General features: G+C 37.1%; 1 protein-coding gene and 1 pseudogene across 1 annotated transcript in view; one reads left to right on the forward strand and one right to left on the reverse strand.

Annotated features, from left to right (window-relative positions):
- Positions 1-22,891, reverse strand: part of ANKRD31 (ankyrin repeat domain 31) — a 137,438-nt gene that overhangs the window by 50,834 nt on the left and 63,713 nt on the right. Inside the window, exons 11-16 of the mRNA XM_053664472.1 lie at positions 21,053-21,195; positions 13,162-13,306; positions 8,789-8,841; positions 6,316-7,822; positions 5,617-5,787; positions 666-803 (exon numbers count right to left, since the gene is read on the reverse strand). Of these exons, the coding sequence (XP_053520447.1) occupies positions 666-803; positions 5,617-5,787; positions 6,316-7,822; positions 8,789-8,841; positions 13,162-13,306; positions 21,053-21,195 (2,157 nt within the window). The remainder of the gene's footprint in view (positions 1-665; positions 804-5,616; positions 5,788-6,315; positions 7,823-8,788; positions 8,842-13,161; positions 13,307-21,052; positions 21,196-22,891) is intronic.
- Positions 13,984-14,569, forward strand: LOC119055786 (RWD domain-containing protein 4-like; annotated as a pseudogene).

The raw sequence follows: 22,891 nt of genomic DNA on the forward strand, positions 1-22,891 counted from the left end.
AAATATTTTGGTAGAAGTGCCAAAACAGAAGACTCACAGAATATTAAATACAATGGGGCCAGAATGAATATTAATCATGTCAATTTGTTTCAAGTCAGATATTAAATTCTGTAAGAGCATTCCTGACTTTTCTACTTGCATCCTTCCACTGTCACATTTCTCCTTAAAACGACATGTGAATCAACCAGTCTTCAAGTTTTTCCCTCTAAAATTCCTTACAAAGATTCTTCTGGGCTGAGCAAAATGTTAAAAGCTCAATTTAAAACTGAAGGTTTAAAATAAAATTAAGGGAGGGGGAAAAGTAGAAATAGGGGGTGAAAAAGAAAAGGAACAAAAACGAAAAAAAGTTTACAAGCTCTTCAAAGTCAGGAAATGGCATTAAGGGCTCCAGAGAAAAGGTTTAATAAATAAAGCTTCCCTTACTCCCCATTCTGTATACTCTCACTGAATTCTCCCAAAGGTACATTCAAAACTGTTTAAAAGAAGAAGGTTATTTTAATGTGGGAACCAAGATTAATCTTACTATTCAACTAATAGTAAAAACAAAATTGTTCAAAGTTATCTGTTATATAGCAGCCAAATTCAAATTGGGGTGCTGGGTGTGAGTTCAAATTATTTTAACAAATTCAAATTATAAACACAATTAAAATTAAAAGAATCCAAACCTGCATTGTCTTTTAGATTCACATCTGCTCCAGATTCTATTAGAACTTTCACCAGAGACAAATTTCCTCTTCTGGCAGCCAAATGAAGCCGGCTTTCCCCTTTGGCATTCCTCTTATTGATCCCAGCTGTTTTCATTTCTGTACATTTGCCAAGCAAAACTGAGGTTTCTTTTCAGCCAAAGGCTGATTATTATTATAAAGGAGCTTAGAAAATACATAAGTTCCTTAAAATATCCTAAGTAGGCTACACTACACAGAAACATGTATCAATTAATATTACCATTACTATTACCATTTTAAAATACTACTGAGTTCTTCAACTGGTGAAGAAATTACAGGACATCTACACACATTACTTCAAACTCATTCTAGCAGTTGTTCAGTCACTCCATCACAGGATTGATGAAAACAAATAAAGTTGTTTCAGTGCTACACTCATTTCACCCTCAATACCCCTTTAGCAATGGATTTAGTGATTTTTATAAAGATTCTCTTTCTACATCTATTCTCTATTTTGGTGGGTCTCTTTCAGATTACATAAGATGCCAAGAACCAAACTGTGGACTACGGATTTATTACTTTTATTTTATAAAAAATGAAGTACAGTATAATTATTCTAAGATTCTTTTTTAAGTCTATTTCTTGCAAGACAAGTTAGACAGACTTAAGTTGGAACTAAAAACAATGAACTGACCACACATTTTCCCCGTTTCCTCCCCTAACCATACTAAAATGACAGTAAAAGATTTTTTGAAAAATATCATATGAAAGAAATAGAAGAGGAAAAAATAAAGGACAAAGACTTCAAGAAATTTGGGGGAACTGGAAAGTCACTAATGGAGAAGAGTTAACTGAATTGGCAAAATGGGGAATGCTCCACCCAAAGGAATTTGCTGGGGAAGGAGCCAGCTGGAACCCAGGCGCTCAGCACTTGAAGGCATCAAGGACCATTGAAGGTAGCACGGAAACAGGGAGACCGACTGAAAAAGTATATATAGAGAAAAGTTGGGTCCCCAAGTTGCCTTCTCCCGAATCCCAAATCACCAGGCGACCACTCCTGTCACCCCAGATCCCCAACCCTAAGCCAGGAACCTGGCTTTATTTTCTGTTGAACTTCCATCAGAGAAGCTTCGGATTGAAATATAAGGCAAAGTAGAGGATTAGGCTAATTAAACAGAAAAGAATATTCATTAAACCAATAGTATTCAAAGTGGAGTGCCTGATCAGCAGCATCAGTATCACTTGGGAAACTTTTTAGAAATACAAATTATTCAGCCACCTGAAGCCTACTCTGGGGGGCAGACTTTAAGATGTCTTCTTAAGATGTCACCTCCTCCTATTTACTGAATTGTTTTAACTGTGTCTCTGATTCAAGATAAGGTTTAAGAACCACTACATGTTATATAAAGGAAAGAATAAATCAATGGGATCTCATCAAGATAAAAAGCTTCTGCGTGGCTAAAGAAAACAGTATTAAAATAAAAAGACAACTGACTGTATGGGAAAACATATTTGCCAATGATACCTCAAAGGTTTAATCTCCAAAATATACAAAGAACTCACTCAACTTCACTCTAAGAGGACAACTAATCCAATTAAAAAATGGGAAAAGGACTTGAACAGACACTTCTCCAAGGAGGACACACAGAGGATCCAGAGACACATGAAAAGATGCTCAATGTCGATAGCTATCAGAGAGATGCAAATTAAAACCACAATGAGATACCACTTTACACCAGTCAGGATGGCTATCATAAACAAAGCAACAAACAACAAATGTTGGAGAGGTTGTGGGGAAAAGGGGACTCTAGTTCATTCACTGTTGGTGGGATTGCAGTCTGGTACAACCATTATGAAAAACAGTATGGAATTTTCTCAGAAAACTAAAAATGGACCTGCCTTTTGACCCAGCAATTCCACTGCTGGGATTACATCCTAAGAACCCTGAAACATCAATCCCAAAGAATCAATGCACCCCAATGTTCATAACAGCACAATTTACAATAGCCAAGAAGTAGAAGCAACCTAGGTGACTGTCAGTAAATGAATGGATCCAAAAACTATGGTACACATACACAGTGGAATTCTATGCAGCAGAAAGAAAGAGCTCCTACCATTTGCAACAGCATGGATGGAACTGGAAAGCATTATGCTGAGTGAAATAAATGAAGTGTTGATACAAATACCATATGATCTCATCTTTAACAGGAAGCTAAACAATAAAACAAACAAGCAAGCAAAATAAAAACGAACACACTGAAATAGAGAACAGGGGGAGAGCAACCAGAGGGGAGAGGGGAGGGAATTTCAGGGGAAAAAGGGGAGGGATTTAGAGGAACTAGTATAAAGGACACATGGACAACAGCTAAGGGGGGTGGAAATGGGAGGGAGGTGGGGAGCACGGGAGAGGGGGTGGGCTGGGATGTGAGTAAAAGACAGAAAACTGTACTTGAAAAATAATTAAATAAAAATTTCATTTGTTAATATAAAAAAAAAGAAACCTAAAAAAAAAAAAGTACCACTGCATGAAACCGTCAGACCGTTACCCTATTTCCTATATGTCAGCAACCAGACATACTTTCAGAGCAAGAGAAAAAGGATTAGAGGATTACTCTCTAATGAATAGATCCTCTGTTTATATGAGTCACAGGGAAAATTGCCATTCAGGCAAAATTTCTAAATTTTTTTTAGAAATTTGCACCAAGAAATTCTTTACTGGGACAATAAAGACATACTATGTTATATACGTGTGTGTATGTGTGTGTGTATATATATATGATGACATATATTTTATATTGTTTTATATATATTTAAACAATAATATAAAGCCTACCTAAAATGGTAGGTTTGCAGATTGCAAATTTGAATGGAAAAATCTCTCCCAGTAATTGTTACTGTGAAGGACACAAATTTTTTCAACTTGTTCCTGGTATGTTTGTAGCAAAGGTAGGCTGTGATAAACATTTTGGGGTAAAAACTAAAAAACTGCTCAATGTTACTGTTGTCATAAATTTCAACAGCATTTAACTGAAATTTGAAAATAACAAAATCTGGCAGAAAATGGAAGCACACTAAATTTTTAATAAAATCTACTGTATTTAAAGCTGAGTATTTCTTAATAGCATTATATTTTATATTTATTCAATAAAGTATTAAGAATTATTTATTAATAAAGTGTAATGTCATTAAGAAATACTCAGCTGTTTGTAACTTTTTACATGGACTGGTTTTTCCTCTAGATGCTTTTTGGATCTTCCCTTTATTTTTCCTCTGACATTTCACAGTGAGATGTCTTATTGTACTAGAGGCTTGGTGGGTCCTTTCAATATAGAAACTTCTGTCCGTTATTTCTTGTATCATTTCTTTAATAATTTTGTTTCCTATTTCACTGTCCTTTCTCTCTGGATATCTTGGAGTGAGCTTCTAATTTTCCTTTCTCTACTTATTTTCTAGTTTTCTCTATATTTATTTTTAATAGGAAACTTGGAAAATTTTGCCTTCCAACGGTACTATAGCGATCTATATTTTTGAAAAAAACTTTCTGCTATTATATTTTTAACATATTATTAAGGGCTCTCTCTGTATTGTTCTCTGTTCCTTTTTTCTATGCATTTTTGGTTTGCAGGCCGGTGCTCAATCCACTGAGCCACACCAGCCAGGGCTTTTTCTATGCCTTTTTAAAAATGTTTTAATTATATTCTGATTTTTGCAGTATTTGTGTTTCTTCTGGGTTCCTTTGGTCTGTTCAGATCACTTTGATGTCTCTTTTATATTGGAGTTTTTCTCCAAATACATGTTAATTTTTTTACTATGAGAGAAACTAAAATACTGACTGGAAATCTGTGGAGGGTTAGAGAAATACTGCAGAACTCAGGGCTGGGTAGAACCATCCTTGGGTAATCAAGAGGTTAGCTGGCCTTTGTGTTGGGGAATTACCAGATGTATTTGGGATTCTCCTCTCTTGGACAGTTCAATTTATTAGTTCAATAAAAAATACACTTATTCAGGCACTGTGCTCTAAAAAAAAGAGAGAGATGAAACACAACAGAAATTTATTATCTCATAGTTCTGGAGACCAGAAGTCCAAAACCAAGAGGTCAGCAGGGCTACATTCCCTCCAGAAGCTCTAAGGAACAATCCTTCCCTGATTGTTCCAACTTCTGATGCATACCAGCATTCCCTGACTCCCTTGATTTTGGCTACATTGCTCCTCTGGCTCCATCTTCACATCATCATCTCCTTTCCTGTGTGTCTCAAAATTTTTGTTGTTTTTTTTCATTTGTTGTTGTTTTAAATGAAGACACTTGTAATTACATTCAGGGCCCACTGAATAATTTAGAATGATCTCCTCATCTCAAGATCTAAATTACATCTGCAGAGATTCAAGATGGCAGAGGAGCAAGTGAAAGCTAAACTAACTGAAGTGGTCCAGCATACTGTTCAGCACATAACTAGCTCCAAGAAGTATAAAAGGGTAGTTAGCTTGTCCATACTGTCAAACACATACAGTTAATTCCTATGATACAAAGAAACTACTGGCTATGCTTTAAAATATTTCCTTATGTTAAAAGGGCTCAGTGTATACTTGTTTCTCTTCAGATCATATAAATCTTTCACCTTCTTAAAAAGGGCTCAGTGGATGTAGCTATAAGATGTGACACAGTTCATCCCTACTGCCCACACTCAATATTGGTGCTATTTATCTCCCCTAAAATAACAAATTAGAAGTCAGAGGCAGAAACACCATAAGAATGTATCTGAAGACTAATGGATTCTCAAGTGGTGCTTTATGGTAAAACCATTTAAAACTACAGCTGAAATAATCTTGTAACTTAGTGAAGGACTAAAAAATAAACAGCTAAATCTGAAAGTTTAGAAATATCCTAGAGTAGAGTGGATTTCTGGGCTTGGCCATGTAAACACTTACCTATAAAAGTACAAGAATACAAACCTTGGCTGCAGGAAGCTTTCAAGAAATTTTGTCTTTTCTTGAAATTCTGAACTTCATAGTGTTCTTGGATGTTAGCAGGTATAAGAATTTCTGAATCTGTTTTATCTTTTTTTCCTTCACAATTTCTTATAGTGTTTTCATCTCCATTGATATTATTGGTTAATTCCTCGTCTGTAAAACAGTCATTTTACAGTATCAGTGTGGTAGTTCTCCTTAATGGTTACATGACTTCTAGAAAAAAGTCTAGTCATATAACTGTTACCAGTTTCTGTTCCTAGCTGGACTATTTTCTTTTTAAAGGATGAAAGACTTTAAAAATGTTTTTATATAACAAATGTAAATTAGTTTGCTGAATGCAATTCCAATGGGAATGCAGTGAATTGTTAAAATCATTGGAGCTAACAATTTCCTGCTTTGAAAATGTTAAGTGTCCTAAGATAAGTCTATACTAAACATAAACATAAAATTGATATAAATACTGCTTACTAACTTCTGTTAATATCAATTTAACAACTATCTTTGATAAGAATGGTTTGATTGTCAAAGTAAACACTATTACTAACAGCATCCCCAAATTGTAGCTCACATGTCCTCATTCTTGTCAGTTTGGTCATAAGTTGAGTAAAATTCAGTTGAAAATTTCTATAAAATAAGTACATCTATAGGAAATGTATACAAATCTAGCAATACTACCAATACCTGGTTTGGGAGAAATTTCCTTCTCTTCTCTCTGACTAACTTGTAAGATGTTGCTCAATTCTTTATTAATATTGTCAGTGGAATGAAAATCTATATTATGTATGATTTCACTCTCTGGAAAGTCCTGTCTCCTACTGTCAATTTTGGTTATTTCTATTACTTGAGAATGGAGAGCTGTGGATAAAGACTCATTTGAAGAATTTGTTTTTTGGCCTTTGTCAGTGTAATTCTTTATAGCATCTTCTTTCTTATTCACCCTTTCCACAATATGTGTATCTGTCTGATTCATTAAAGCAGTTGGTACTTGGGGGCTACAACAATCCTGAGGCCTTTTGAATTGCTCCACATGACTAGTCAACTTTGAAACTTCATGTGTTGAAAGTGTTCTTGTACAAACCAAGGAAGTATGCTCAGGATTCCCATGTGAGCAATCAAAAGAAGTTCCATACATGCAGCATTCATACTTTGCAACATGTGGTTCAGAAACTGCTATAGTACCTGAACTGGAAAAATTAACAGCTTCCTGTTGTGGAAGTATGCTTACGCTGCCTGCTTTTAATTTATTTTCTTGTGAAAAATAGTCTTCAGAAGGTAAAAACTGTTGAACATCCATTCTTTCTCTATTTGCTATATTCTCTTTATAATTATGGCAGTTTTTGCAACCTGTAGAACATATCACCTTTTTAGATGATACAGTCTTCTCAGAGGTACAGCAGTCACCATGAATATCACTATTACAATTTCCCCACTTACTAAGGCCCTCTTTTTTTGCATCCAAGTTACTGTTTTCATGCGATTTATAAGGACTAATGTGCTGTTGTACTTGGTGAGTATGAGGCCACTGATCTGTAGTAACAATTGGTAATTTGGTTTCTTTATGTAAAGAATGTCCTGAGAAAGATACAGCTTTAGCTTGGTCACTGGATTCTAATTCAAAGGATTCAATTTCTTGATTTTCTGATAAATCCAGGCTCTGGGTATGTGTCTCTTTGGGAGTGGAACAAACCTCAATATTGTTTTCTAACCCATTTTTTGGGCCTGACAGAGCTGGGCTAAAAGGTTTACATGGCTCTTCTGCCATGTCATCGAGGGTTTGGAGAACTCGTTGCTGATGAGTAACTAATCTACCACAACTTCTAGATGAAGAGATAGCTGCTGTCTTTCTCGGGTTGCTTTCTTGGATTGCATTATCCACTTGAGTGCTTTTTTGTTGTGCATTTCTTCTTCCTTTATATTTAGACACATTTGTTCTGGGATTTTTGACACTACAGAGACTGTCTTTTCTGAGTCCTTTAGGGTATGTTAGGTTAACAGTTGACTGCTTTTGCTTGGAGTTACCAAATTGCATGCTTTTGGAATCTTTTGGGTAATGTTCATATATATCTTCTTTCTTTATAATTAAACCCTCTTTGCTTCCTTCATTATCTTTTACATGTTCCAGCTTCTGTCTGTTGGAATTTTTATCACAAACAAATCCAATGCAATTTTTAGGACTGAATTTTGGTTTCTATAGAAACAAAATATATAGTTAGCTTAATTTTTAGCTGTAATTCTATACTCAATTCATTCTAGATTGTTCATAAATTAAGCTATTATTCCACTCAATTTTATAATTTGATCTAATCACAGCATCTGCTGAGATATATACAATCTGATTTTTTAGAAAAGTAGACTAATAGAAGAAAAACACACAACAGATTAAGTATGTGTACTAATCTTTATTTTCTGCTATAAATTTCCATTTTTTCCAGTATTTTAGCTCAAGCAACCTTACTAAATAAAATAAAAAATCTTAATCCACTTAATTTTTATAGGCTCTTAAAATAATCAGATAAAACTTTGCTTGTAAAGGGAACTTTCCTTGTAAAGGAAACTTTACAAGAATGCATTAGAAATACTCTTCTTTCCCAATTGTTATACAAATAGAACTTGAATTAAGAAAGTTTCTTCCTCTGCTATCTGTGAGAGACTATGGGTAGGGCAGCAGAAGAAGGGATTTAAAAACAAGAAGATGGATATACTCCCAAATTGGTCTATATAGAAAAATTATTATGGACTAAGATTAAAACAAGAACAATGCTTCCTTTCGCTCATCACAACTGAAGCACCAGATAAGGAGTAACTGTCCACCATATAAACTTTGAAGGGATAGATCAATGCCTTTGACCCTTGTACTGTGTTTAGGTCAGAGGAAATTTGACATGGTTATAAACCTCAGGGCTCCATGAAGAGAAGGAGACAGCAAATATCTGCCAATACATCATTGTGCCCAGATATGCTGCATTTACGGCTTCCCAAATTTATGGTCCAGAACCCTCTGATTCTCATGTAATTATTCCAAAGTATCTTAAAAGCAAGGGTGAAGTCACTGTTCTTAATGCATGCCTCAGCAATCTTTCTTTCCCCTTTGATGATGTATAAAAAATAAATAGATGAATTCTATGAAAATGTTTATTGCTAAACAGATATATACCTTGTGCTGGTGTGTATCCTCTACATCTAATGGGTCAATGCTATGCTTCTGAGCTGTAAAAAAAGAGAGAGAGAGAAATCAAAGAAAACAGCCTCCACTGGTCAGTCTCCAGACTTCAGGACCCACAAGTCCTTTACCATGAGGAAACCAGGTAGAATAAGTAAAATTATGAAAAAATTTTCTATTAAAATTTACACAAATAACATTACTATAATTTCCATATTTAGCAGAAACCAAATACTATTTTCAGGGATCTAAAAAAATTTCTGTGGATAAAGCAAAACAGACCTAAAAAATACTAAAAATGAACACTAAACTCAGTATTTTTATATTCCCCACAGATATATCCAGATATTTAACTGTATGAAAGCTACTTTTATAAGGCAAAAATTATTTAATAAATTATTTGAATTACCATCCTTTCCTAATGTTTACTCAATAAGGTTTAGTCTGTTCCTCTTATTTTCCAGTAAGATTGGGCTACCAGAAAGAAGTCTTTTTGTTGTAAAGAACTATTTATTAATTCAATCTTGGTGGCTTTAACTATCATGAAGTTATCTCTTTATTATAAAAGTAGGGTATTTTGATCCAGGTCTTAGTCCTTAGTCAATGGCATTCAAACAATCACCTCTTGGGAAAAACTCTATTAATATATAATTCAGTAAAAATGAATGAAGCACACACATCTCTTGAGTGAAAAGAATTTGTTTTGTTTGGTTTCAAAGGACTCACACACAACTTATTCAACAAATACTTACTGAATGCCTACTACATACATGGCACTTTAGTATTTATTAGTAGACAAAACAAAGATCCTTTCTTTCATGGTGTTTAGATTCTAGTGGGGGAAGACCAAAAATAAAAAATAAGCAATTGTCCAATGTGTAAGATAGTGTTAAGTGCCATGGAAAGAAGATAAACACAGTAGGGTAAGAGGGACCAGCATGTGGTAGTTCTAAAAATATTTTCATAAAATTTTTGATACCCTTCCTTTTAAGAGGTGGAGCTTAATTTTGCTACTTGTGAGTTTGGGCCAGACTTAGTGACTTAATTCTAACAAACAAAATACGGCAAAAGAGACTGTATATCAATTCCAATATGAAGTTATAGAAAGCCTGTGGTTTTTCTTGAGTGCATTTTCTCCTGGATTACTTGCTCTGAGCCAGCTATCAAGCTGTGAGCAGCCTTATGGAAAAGCTCATGCGGTAAGTAACTGAAGCCACCAGCTGACAACCAGCAAGGAACTAAGGCCTGCCAATAAACGTGTGAGCTGAAAAGTGGCTTTTCCTGCCATGGTGAGCCTTAAGACGACTGCGACCCTCACTGTCAGCTTGACTGAAGCCTATGAGAGAGACCCAGATACAAAACCACTGAACTGAACTGCTTTCAGATTTCTAACTCTCAGAAACTGAGAGATAATAAATGTTGTTTAAAGATGCTAAGTTTTGTTGAATAGTGACAGATAACGAATTACAGGGAGGGCAGGAAAAAGGCAGTCTGCGATATTAAGTGGGATGGTCCAGGCCTCAGTGAGAAGATCACTTTTAAACTAAGACCGGAGGAGGTGGGGGAGGATATCTGAGGAACAGCAAGGAGACGGTGTGACTGAAGTCAAGTGACAGAGGTAGAGACTGGTAGGAGAAGAGGTTAACTGGCACAGTGGCTGCTAGACCATTGTGAGGATCCCAGCATTGCTTCTAGATTAAATGGGGAGCCACTGCAGCGTTCTGAGCAGAGAAATGTAGTGATGCATTAAGTAAGTCGGTAATACTAGCACATGTAGATTCTTAAAACTGAGAGGAAACAAAAGGCGCATCTTGCTTTCAGACTCCCTTAGAAATTGTGCCTGTTAGATTGGCTCCTGGAAAATATATTTTTTAATAAAAAGATAACAGGTGCATTAAGAAGAACATAAAGAATATGCCATGTATTTATTCTTTTTAAAAATTATTCTTACATAATCTTTTTATTGACAACTGCAGACTGTGTTTTTTTGTAGTTCAATTTAAAAGTGTAATAGGGACTTGTGGCCAAGATGGAGGCATAGGTAGACACACTGTGCATCCCTGCACAACCAAAATTAAGGACAACAAAGATTTAGAAACAAAAAAACAACCAGAACTGACAGAAAATTGGACTGCACGGAAGTCCAACAACCATTCATCCAGACCGGTAAGAGGGGCAGAGTCAGCGGCTGGCAGAGAGGGGTCCCTGCAGGAAAAAGCCGAGGCTGGCAGACCCCAGGCATGAGGTGGCAATGAGCAAACCCAGTGAGGCGCACAAGGCAGCTGACCACGGTCACACATTCTCGTGCAGATAAACTGGGTGAAAATAGGCAGTGAGGCAGACTGCACAACCCAGGGCCCCAGTGATGAGAAATAAAGCTTAAAAGCACCAAATGAAAACACTGGTGGGGGATAAGGTGCCGGGAGAGACTCCCAGCCTCACAGGAGAGTTTGTTGGAGAGACCCATAGGGTTCTAGAATGTAAACAAGCTCACCCACCCAGGAACCAACACCAGAAGGGCCCAGTTTGCTTGTGGGAAGTGGCAGAAGGGACTGAAATCCAAGAGAGAGGGAGCAAGTGCCATTGCCCCTGTCTGACCCTGTCCCCACATACAGCATCACAACCCAGCAACTGGGTTGCCCAGCCCTGGTGAACACCTAAGGCTCCACCACTCATACATAACAGGTACAACCAGACCAAAAAATTATGGCTCAAACAGAAGAACAACTCAAAGCCCCAGAGCTTATAATTCTAAGCAACCAAGAGATAGCCAACCTATCAGATGCACAGTTCAAAACACTGGTGATCAGGATGCTCACAGAATTGATTGATTTTAGTCACAAATTAGAAGAACAAATGAAGGCTAAACAAAGTGAAATGAAGGGAAATGCACAGGAAACCAATAGTGATGGAAAGGAAACTGGGACTCAAATCAATGGAGTGGACCAGAAGGAAGAAAAAAATGACCAAAGAGAAAAGGATGAAGAAACAAGAATTCAAAAAAATGAGGACAGGCTTAGGAACCTCCAGGATATCTTTAAATGTTCCAACATTTGAATTATAGGGGTACCAGAAGGGGAAGAGGAAGAGCCACGACTGGAAAACTTACTTGAAAAAAAATAATAAAGGAGAACTTCCCAAATCTGGCAAAGGAAATAGACTTCCAAGAAGCCCAGGAAGCCCAGAGAGTCCCAAAGAAAGTGGACAAGAAGAAACACACCAAGGCACACCATAATTACATTAGCCAAGATTAAAATGAAGGAGAGAATCCTAGAAGCAACAAGAGATAAGGGGACAGTCACCTACAAAGGAGTTCCCATCAGACTGTCAGCGGATTTCTCAAAAGAGACCTTCCAGGCAAGAAGGGGCTGGAAAGAGGTATTCCAAGTCATGAAAGGCAAGGACCTACAACCAAGATTGCTCTATCCAGCAAAGCTTTCATTTAGAATGGAAGGACAGATAAAGTGCTTCTCAGATAAGATTAAATTCAAGGAGTTCATCATCACCAAATCCTTATTATATGAAATGTTAAAGGGACTTAGCTAAGGAAAAGAAGATAAAAAATATGAACAGTGAAAGGACAGCAAACTCACAGTTATTAAGAACCACACCTAAAATGAAAGCAAACTAAGCTGACAACTAGAACAGGAACAGAACCACAGAAATGGAGATCACATGGAGAGTTAGCAACAGGGGAGTGGGAAGAGGAGAGAGGGGGAGAATGTACAGAGAATAAGTAGCATAGATGGTAGGTAGAAAATAGATATGAAATAGGGCAAGAGTAGCATGGGAAATGTAGAAGCTAAAGTACTTATGACACGTGGACACAAACTAAAGGGGGGAATGTGGGTGGGAGGGGGTATGCAAGGTGGAGGGGAATGAAGGGGGTAAATGGGACATTGTAATAGCATAATCAATAAAATATATTTTTAAAAAGGAAAGAAAATAAAAGTGTAATAGATGAGAGAGCAAAACTGTAGCCATTAGAAAAGATTCTTAGGAAATAGAAATAAACAACCTTGGCTATATTTGCTGACAAAGATACAGCCAAATATAATTTACATCACATCATGCTATTCAACCAAAGGATTATGGAGAATGTCAGAACTTTATAGAAGTTTTCTTAACCATTTGCTGTGCACAACCTGAGGAAAAGTACATTTACTATCACCTTCCTTTTTAAGAGTCCTTCACTATGTGTATTTGTAAATAAGTCAGTCTGCTTTATTAAAGGAATGGAGCAAGGACACCATTGAGTGGATTTTTCTCAAAACTTACAAGGAAAACAAATTTAATTTATATAATTCTAAATTCAATTTCTGTAACTTTCTACCAACACTAACACATAACAAACAGTTTAATCTTACCTGGAATAAGATGTTTCTGATGTTTAGGAACATATCTCTCAAGAAGACGCTTCATACGTGCTTCCTTGGCCTCATCCCAAGCACACTTTTCACTGTCACTTCTAAGCAATGGATCAGCTCCATTCAAAAGAAGTAACTCTGCCACCTAGAGGAAGGCTCGTATGAGGGAACCCGGACGAAAGGTACATTATTGTTAAATGTGTGCCAGCATGCTACTCTAAACAATATCAGATTTTCTTTCAACAATACTAAGTTTGAGTTTACCTATAACATCTTTCCCAACAGAAAAATTTAATGTAATTGTTACTGAATCATAATTTGTTGATATACATACCCCTTTTTTACAAAAAAAATAGAGAGAGGAAAGGAAGGAAGAAAAGAAAGAATGGAAGGGAAAAAGGAATGAGTGAAGGGAGGAAGGGAGGGAAGGAAACATTTGTATTTTGCTGCTGGTGAAATGGTGCTACAAGATAACCAAGAATGAGGATGGGGTTCTGTAGTAGTAAACGTTAGTTTACCAGGTTCCAGGAGAAGTTATGTCTTCCATCTACACCTGTGTTGCTGCTCCTCCTCCTCAGAGAAGAATAACCTCTCCCTTCTTTCCAGTACATATTTTATCATAGTGCCTAATACACTATTCTATATTATTTTTCTACATCTCTCTGTGCATGACTGTTGTCTGTGGTAGGAATGGTGTGCCTTCTGCAGCAGAGGGAGACAGGGAGTGGAGCAGGGACGCCCTGGCCTCAGGAACAGGCCAGGCCTCAGGGTTCCTGCTCTTCACAGTCTCAAGTGCCATTCGCCCTGGAGGTGACCTGCATCATGACTGCCGATGAGAACCAGGAAACAGAACTGGAAAGCAGAGATTATTTTCATTTCTTTCTATATATGAAAGAGATGGAAGTTTCTGGGTGTTAAGTCCAGTTTTATTTCAATACAGGGTAAAAATGGTGATCACAAAGCCTTCTTAATAGAGATTTCCTGGACAGAAACATATCCCCAGGTACCTCCAATTACATCTATAAATGCTTTTTAAAACAAAAAACAAAAAACAGGAGCATATCCTCAGCTGAAAATCAGAGCATATTAGCCAAGTTACAGTAAGCATGGAAGTTAATCTTGAAACTCCTAGGACCATTGTTCAAACATGCCAAGGACAGTAAAGTGAAGTTCATGGAGAATCACTATCCCGTTAATTCCTCAGCATCTACAATCAATATCATCTAGTTGGAATTCCTAATATAGTTCCATCAAAGTAAGAAAAAAATACAAAAGAGAACGACTTTCAAATACTGAAAAATGCACGCTGGCAGATAGAACAAATCACAAAGGAGAACTTCCTTGAGGATGGAACTAGATTAATGAAGTAAAGCATTTAAGCAAAACTGGCTCTAAAGATGATGAATAGCATTTAGAATTTGAAACAAGGGAAGAACATCCTTTAAAAAGTAAATTTAGTTAAAAATCTTTTTTTACTCTTTTTTTGGTATTGAGGCAGCTTCTACAAGACATGGAAGCTAAATAACATGTCATTAAACGATGAATGGGTCAACAATGAGATTAAGGAAGAAATGAAAAGATACCTTGAAACAAATGAAAATGAGGACACAAAAATCCAAAATCTGTGGAACTGGGAAAGCAATCCTAAGAGAGAAATTCATAGCATTACAGGCCTATCTCAAAAAAAAAAAAAAAAAAGAGAGAGAAAGACTTCCGCCAAGATGGAGGCGGAGGTGGAAGCACTGGGCCTTCTCACACAACCAAGTTTAAAAACAACAAAGTTTTAGCAAAAAAAAAAAAAAAACGCAGCCAAACCACAGAAAACTGAACTACACAGAAGTCTGACAGCCCTTCAACCAAACCGGTAAGAGGGGCAGAGCCCGCAGCAGAGTGGGGTCAGGCAGGAAAGAGCCACTGGACGGACCCGGGCGCATGACCCAGGTGCACAAATGGCCATGGGCAGATCCCAGGTGTGGAGAAGCAGACGGACCCACTGAGGGCACAAGGCAGTGGACTCACTGAGGGCTGACCACGGTCACACATTCGCGCGCAGATAAACCAGTGAAGAAACTAGCGGTGGTGAGACAGACCTTGCAGGCCCCAGCAGCGGGAAGTGGCAGAGGGAACTGCCATTGTCCCTCTCTGACCCCACCCCCACATATAGCATCACAAACCAGCGACCAGGGTGGCCCTGCGCTGGTAAACATCTAAGGCCCCTCTCCTCAGTCGTAATAGGCAGAAGCAGATAAAAACATGGTTCAAGAACAACTCAGAGTCCCAGAGCCAATAAATCTAAGTGATGAAGAAATAGCCAAACTTCAGATGCACAGTTCAAAACACTGGTGATCAGGATGCTCACAGAACTGGTTGATTTTAGTCACAAATTAGAGGAACATATGGAAGCTAAACTAATTGAAATGAAGAGAAATGCACAGGAAACCAATAGTGATGGAAAGGAAACTGGGACTCAAATCAAGGGAGTGGACCAGAAGGAGGAAAAAAATGACCAAACAGAAAAGAATAAAGAAACAAGAATTCAAAAAAAATGAGGAGAGGCTCAGGAACCTCCAGGACATCTTTAAACGTTCCAACATCTGAATTATGGGGGTACCAGAAGGGGAAGAGGAACAGCAACAAGTGGAAAACTTATTTGAACAAATAATAAAGGAGAACTTCCCCAATCTGACAAAGGAAATAGACTTCCAGGAAATCCAGGAAGCTCAGAGAGTCCCAAAGAAGTTGGACCCAAGAAGGAACACACCAAGGCACATCATCATTACATTAGCCAAGATTAAAATGAAGGAGAGAATCCTAGAAGCAGCAAGAGATAAAGGGACAGTCACCTACAAAGGCATTCCCAACAGACTGTAAGCTGATTTCTCAAAAGACAAGTTACAGGCAAGAAGGGGCTGGAAAGAAGTATTCCAAGTCACGAAAGGCAAAGACCTACATCCAAGATTGCTCTATCCAGCAAAGCTTTCATATAGAATGGAAGGCCAGATACAGTGCTTCTCAGATAAGGTCAAATTCAAGGAGTTCATCATCACCAAGCCCTTATTATATGAAATGTTAAAGGGACTTACCTAAGAAAACAAAGATAAAAAAGATGAACAGTGAAAGGACAGCAAACTCACAGTTATTAAGAACCACACCTAAAACAAAAGCAAACTAAGGACAGCTAAATCAGGAGTGAACCATAGAAATGAAGATCACGTGGAAGGTTAGCAACAGGGGAGTGGGAGAAGGAGAAGGGGGGAGAAGGTACAGAAAATAAGTAGCATAGATGGTAGGTAGAAAATAGACGGGGGGAGGGCAAGAATAGTATGGGAAATATAGAATCTAAAGAACTTGAGACACGTGGTCATAAACTAAAGGGGGAATGGTGGGGGAGGGGGTGTGCAAGGTGGAGGGGAATGAAGGGGGGAAATAGAACAACTGTAATGGCATAATTAATCAAATATATTAAAATACAACAGGGAAAAGCTCCAATAAAGCTCCAATAAACAACCTAATTTTACACTTAAAGGAACTTGAAAAAGAACAACAAAAAACAACCCAAAGTGAGTAGAAGGAAGGAAATAATAAAGATCAGAACAGAAATTAAAAAAAATAGGGTCTAAAAAAACAATGCAAAAGATCAATGAATCCAAAAGCTGGTTCTTTGTAAAGAGATAAACAAAACTGACAAACCGGCCCTGGCTGGTGTAGCTCAGTGGATTGAGCACGGGCTGCGAACCAAAGAGTGGCCAGTTCGATTCCCAGTCAGGGCACATGCCTGGGTTGCAGGCCAAGTCCCCAGTGGGGGCCATGCGAGAGGCAACCACACACTGATGTTTCTCTCCCTTTCTCCCTCCCTTCCTCTCTGAAAATAAATAAATAAAATGTAAAAAAAAAAAAAAAACCCCGACAAACCTTAAACCATACTCATTAAGAGAAAAAGAGAAAGGATCCATACTCATGAATGGAAGAGGAGAAATAACAGCTGACACCAAAGAGATACAAAGAATTGTAGAAAAACATTATGAACAATTACATGCCCAAAAGCCAGACAACCTTTGATGATAAACAACAATAAAAAACTCCCAACAAACAAAAGCCCTGGACCACATGGCCTCACAGGTAAATTTTACCAAACATTCCAAGAACTAACATCTCTCTTTCTCAAACTATTTCATGAAATTCAAGAGGAGAAAAGGCTCCCAAATTCTTTTTAGGAGGCCAACATTATCCTAATTTCAAAACCAGATAAAGACACTATAAAGAAAGAAAATTATAGGCCAATATACCTGCTGAACTTAGATGATAAAATCCTCAACAAAATATAAACAAACCAAATAAAGGGGGGGAATAGGACAACTGTAATAGCATAATCAATAAAATATATTTTAAAAAAAGATCATACACCATAATCGAATGGAACTTATTCCAAGAATGCAAGCTTGGTACAACATTCACAAATCAATAAATGTGACTTACCACATAAACAAAATAAAGGATAAAAACCACACGATCCTATCAATAGATGCAGAAAAAGCATTTGATAAAATGCAGCACCCATTTATGATTAAAACTCTCAGCAAAGTGGGAGTAGAGGGAACATACCTAAACATAATGAAGGCCACATATGACAAGCCCACTGCCAGCATCATACTCAACGGTAAGAAACTGCAAGCATTTCCCTTAAGATCAGAAGCAACACAGGGAATTTCTGCTCTCACCTCTCTTATTCAATATAGTGCTGAAAGTCCTACCCACAACAATCAAACAAGGAGAAATAAAATGCATCCAAACTGGAAAAGAAGAAGTAAAACTGTCTTTATTTGCAGATGATATGATTTGTACACAAAGAACCCCACAGATTCCACCAACAAATTACTAGAACTGATCAATGAATTCAGCAAAGTTGCAGGATACAAAGTTAATATCCATAAATCAGTTGCATTTTTATATGCCAATAACAAACTAACAAAAGCAGAAATTAAGAAAACAATCCAAGGAATATGTATATAAAGGATACATGGACAAAGCCAAAGTGGGGTAGGATTGAGGGTGGGAGGTGGGAATAGGTGGGGTGGGGGGAAATAGAGACAACTAAACTTGAACAACAATAAAAATAAATAAATTAATTAAGAAACAGGAAAATCATACAGAAAATGACCATTAGACTAGATTACATAAAAAGTTAAAAATTCTTGAGTGGCCAGTGGAACAACAAAAAACAACCCAAAGTGAGTAGAAGGAAGGAAATAATAAAGATCAGAACAGAAATTTTAAAAAATAGGGTCTAAAAAAACAATGCAAAAGATCAATGAATCCAAAAGCTGGTTCTTTGTAAAGAGATAAACAAAACTGACAAACTGGCCCTGGCTGGTGTAGCTCAGTGGATTGAGCACGGGCTGCGTTCCAGTGGCCAATTCTTGTCTAAATTTCTACCATCCGTTAAATAACTTATTCCAAATTTTTCTAAGGAATCACACTGATGATGACCCATATAGCTCAAATTCTACTTTTTCTACATTTAAAAAAATGTATTCTTGTTTTATTGATACAGAATTCACATGCCACTCAATGCATTTAAAGACTACAATTCAATGTTTTTAGTATGTTAAGAGGGTTGTATATACATAACCACAACCTTATTTGGGAACGCTGTCATTCCCCTTAAAAGAACCCTTAACCATGATGTGTTACTTTTCTTTCCCCACCTTCTACCTCCCACTCTTAATCTTTGTCTCTATAGGTTTGGTCTCTTATGGATGTTTTAAATAAATGAAATCATACAATATGTGTTTTTAATGGCTTTTTTACTTTAAAAAACATGATTATTATCATTTAGTATCTCCTATCTTTTACTATCTTTCCAATATACAGTCAATGCCTGTAGGACGATATAATCAAATTCCTTTAACTCTGGAGTTTAAGAAGTTCACACTCCACAGGTTCTGAGTCCAGAATCAGGCTCCCAGGGATTCCATATCTGACATCTCTAGTTCTGTGACATCTAAGATATAGGAGCAATCCAACACCCAGGGCCTAAGCTATTTTTCTGATCATCTTTGCCTGACCTATGAGACTCCTTGAGGAAAGCCTAGATCCTCATCTGAAGCTCCCACCAATCCTACTATATCCTCCAAAACCATGTCCTGTCCCACTTTGATTCTCAAAGCTTTTGCTCTTAGATCAGTCCAGAACTAACCTGGAGTTTTAATAAATTGCCCTTGGACTGGGTGAAGTAACTTGTTGGCTCACCCTAGGTAACTTAAAGGGGAGGGTAGGAAGAAGACAGACTATGACTTCACCCTCTTCCACTGGGTTTCAGCTTTTAATTCTCATGACAGTTCTCCAGACTTCTACTCCTTGTCATTCCCTTTTCTCTGGCCATCAGTCAGGATATGACATAGTGCCAGGAGCACATGAGTCACAGGAACACAGAAGATGGCAAAAAGGGAGGGTGGTAAGTAGCGAGTCCTGTGTCTCACTACTTGGTCCCTCTAGTTCACTGAGGCAACAAGAGAAGGTTACGTATCTTTCAAAGCTAGAGGAAGACAGCCAGTTCTAGCTATGAGATGGAAATTAGCTGCAGACATATTACCAGGTGAAGCAAAGGAAGAACTGAGAAAGAAAAGAAGAAACAGCAAAGAGCTCACACAGACCAAAGGGAGAAAAGGTTCTTGACCAGGAAGGGTCAGTCCCCGCAAGAGGAGAGGGGAGAAGTGCTCTAACTTTAAGTTTTCACTGTGGGAGCCCAGGTTTGAAAAGATAAATAAAGGGCAGAGAGAGCACATACCACTAATGCATTCTTCTGGCCATTACATTTGGTCCCAAGAGGAGAGGGGAGAAGTGCTCTAACTTTAAGTTTTCACTGTGGGAGCCCAGGTTTGAAAAGATAAATAAAGGGCAGAGAGAGCACATACCACTACCTGTCTAAACCTGCATTCTTCTGGCCATTAAATTTGGTCCCAAGCAGAATTCCCTCCTTCCAGCCCTCTACATAATGTACAGTAATCACTTACTAGCAGGCGATACATTGTCAAAAAAGCAAAACTACCTAAACTCTCCTAAAGTACTGTTCCACACTAGGAAGGAATATGCCCTATCTTTCTATGCCCATACGTCCCAGCAACCTTCCACAATTCTACCTGTGTCAGGCAATTGTTCTGAAAATATACAGAATTGATCTTCCTGAGCCCAGGTGACTAGCCATCTTTCCTATCCTAGGAGTTTTGAACCCTGAGGGAACTCAATACTGAAATAAAGAAGATATTTTCAGCAAGTGTCTCAGTCCTATAATGTAGTGCCTGAACCAAAAAATATCTAGGAAGCTCACAGCATATATGACTTCTGAGATAAACTCTGTGCTGGAATTCTTAATCTCAATGAGAGTTATTATAATTGAAGTTACTACAAATCAACTCATGGAATTACAGTATTTTGATATTTAACTATGATACATCTGTGTTGGTATGAACTGGTTAACCATTAAGCTTTGGAAGGCTATCTGATACTGACCATGAAAATGACACTAGACTCCATAAAATTGTATGTCTCTTATCAGGATTGGACATCATGTAACACTTTACAGAAGGAGATATTCCCTTAAAGTCTATAAAACACCATACAAAAAGGGTTTTTAAAAACTGCAAGTTTTAAAAGATTACCATGTGTAAACAAAAAATATTCTATAGTTATTAAGAGTTACATGTAAAATGTCATCAGCCATATTAGGCACAAAAAAAAAATCCACAGTAAAATTTTAGTATAAACTCTGAGAATTGATTAGCCAGAATGAACTGAAACTGAATTCCTGTCTATTTTCCCATTGTGTGGTCCCAGAGATTTTAATACTTGACAGAATATGGCATTTGATCTGCAAACAAAAGTATCACAGTACCTTATAGTGTCCATTCATCACAGCATCATGTAGGGGAGTGATCTGGTACATTCCTCTGATATTTACATCTGCTCCACCTTTTACTAGTTCACTTGCTGTCTCATAAAATCCTCTTACACTCGCTTCATGAAGTGCTGTCCAACCTATCGCACAAAAGGGGAATGGTATTTGTTTACATCTGGCATCTTAATAATGTTTTGTGCTTAGCCTATAAATAAAAACTCAAATTCTAAGCTGTTTCTTTAAAAATATTATGATTGTATAAAACAAGATAAACTCACAATGAAAACAACCTGTATTATTTGATGGATTCAATAAATCTGATGGACAAATCAAATTTCTACCTCCAACTCCATTGTATAAAAATATGAAAAGAAGTAAAATATTTAAAACCATTCCTGCCATCTTCAAATAAAAAAGTTGTAAGGGGGGGTCATTACAGCTCATAAAGAATGCTGGTTGTAGGCTACTCTTCTGCAGAGAAATAGCTTCATTTCTAACTGAAGGTACTTCCATTAAAGTAACCCACTGACAGGACTACATAGAATCAGTTCTTTCTCCTTCCTTGCAAAAAGCTATTTATAGTTCAACAAACTATCCACAAACTTCTCCAAGAAAATGAGTCATCCAGATAAATATTCTGTTAGGTAGAGACAATGGTGTAAGTTATAGCTATTTTTAAAATTTCAATAAATCATATGATTGATGTAAGAAAACCTAAAAGCAGGCATGTTAAAAGTATATTTCACTCTTTTCAGAAACTTCTCCATAAATGAGAATTTCTCAATTCCTGCACTAACATTTTGGGCTGGAAAATTTTTATTGTTCTGAACATTCTATCAAATGCCAGTAGCAGTCAACCCCCCTTCCCAGTTGTAAGCTAAAAATGTTTCCAGAAACCTGCCAAATGTCCCGTTAGAGGCAAAATCACCCCAGTCAAGAACAGTAGCCATAAAATATTATAGGAAGAGTTTCTCTTTTAGTATTAAATAGAAAGCCTAGAGAAAAAATAAAGAGCACCAAAAATGGTAAATATGTAGTTAATAGAGGTTCTTCCTATAAATTTCCTTAAAATGCACATGGCTACTTAAAGCAATTGAGAAGTAATATTGGCCCATAATTTACAACATTATATTTTGGGGTTTATAATGTATATAAATATATGTGACAACTATTGCACAAAGGATAAGGGAAATACGTTCAATGTTCATACATTTTATATGAAGAGTTACAATATTAACTTTAAAAAGACTGTAAAACATTAAAGATGTATATTGTAATCCCTACACTATCCACTACAAAATAACACAGACAAGGAAACAACGACAAAAAAACAGATGATGCTTACAAGGAACAATTAGTAAAAATAGTAATCCTAAATTTGACTATTTATATTATGTAAAACTTGATTAGTCCCCTGCTTAAAAGGCAGAGATTGTCCTGGCTGGTGTGGCTCAGTTGGATGGGTGTGAACCCGTAAACCAAGAAGTCATGGGCTTGATTCCCAGTCAGGGCACATGCCTGGGTTGTAGGTTTAGTCCCTGGTCAGGGTGCATATGAGAGGCAACCAATCGATGTTTATCCCTTATATCGATGTTTCTCTCCCTCTCTCTCCCCTTCCCTTCCCCTCTCTTAAAAATCAATAACCATGTTGTTGGGTGAGGAAAAAATAAAAAATAAAAAATAAAAAATAAAAATAAAAAATAAAAATAAAATTATGAAAGGCAGAGATTGTCAGAATAGATAAAATAGCAAGACACAAGAAATATATACTTTTAAAATATATTTTATTGATTATGCAATTACAGTTCTATTTCCCCCCTTCATTCCCCTCCACCC

Source organism: Artibeus jamaicensis, unplaced genomic scaffold (assembly GCF_021234435.1).
Source record: "Artibeus jamaicensis isolate MK-2021 breed Jamaican fruit bat unplaced genomic scaffold, CSHL_Jam_final contig_373, whole genome shotgun sequence".
NCBI lineage: Eukaryota > Metazoa > Chordata > Mammalia > Chiroptera > Phyllostomidae > Artibeus > Artibeus jamaicensis.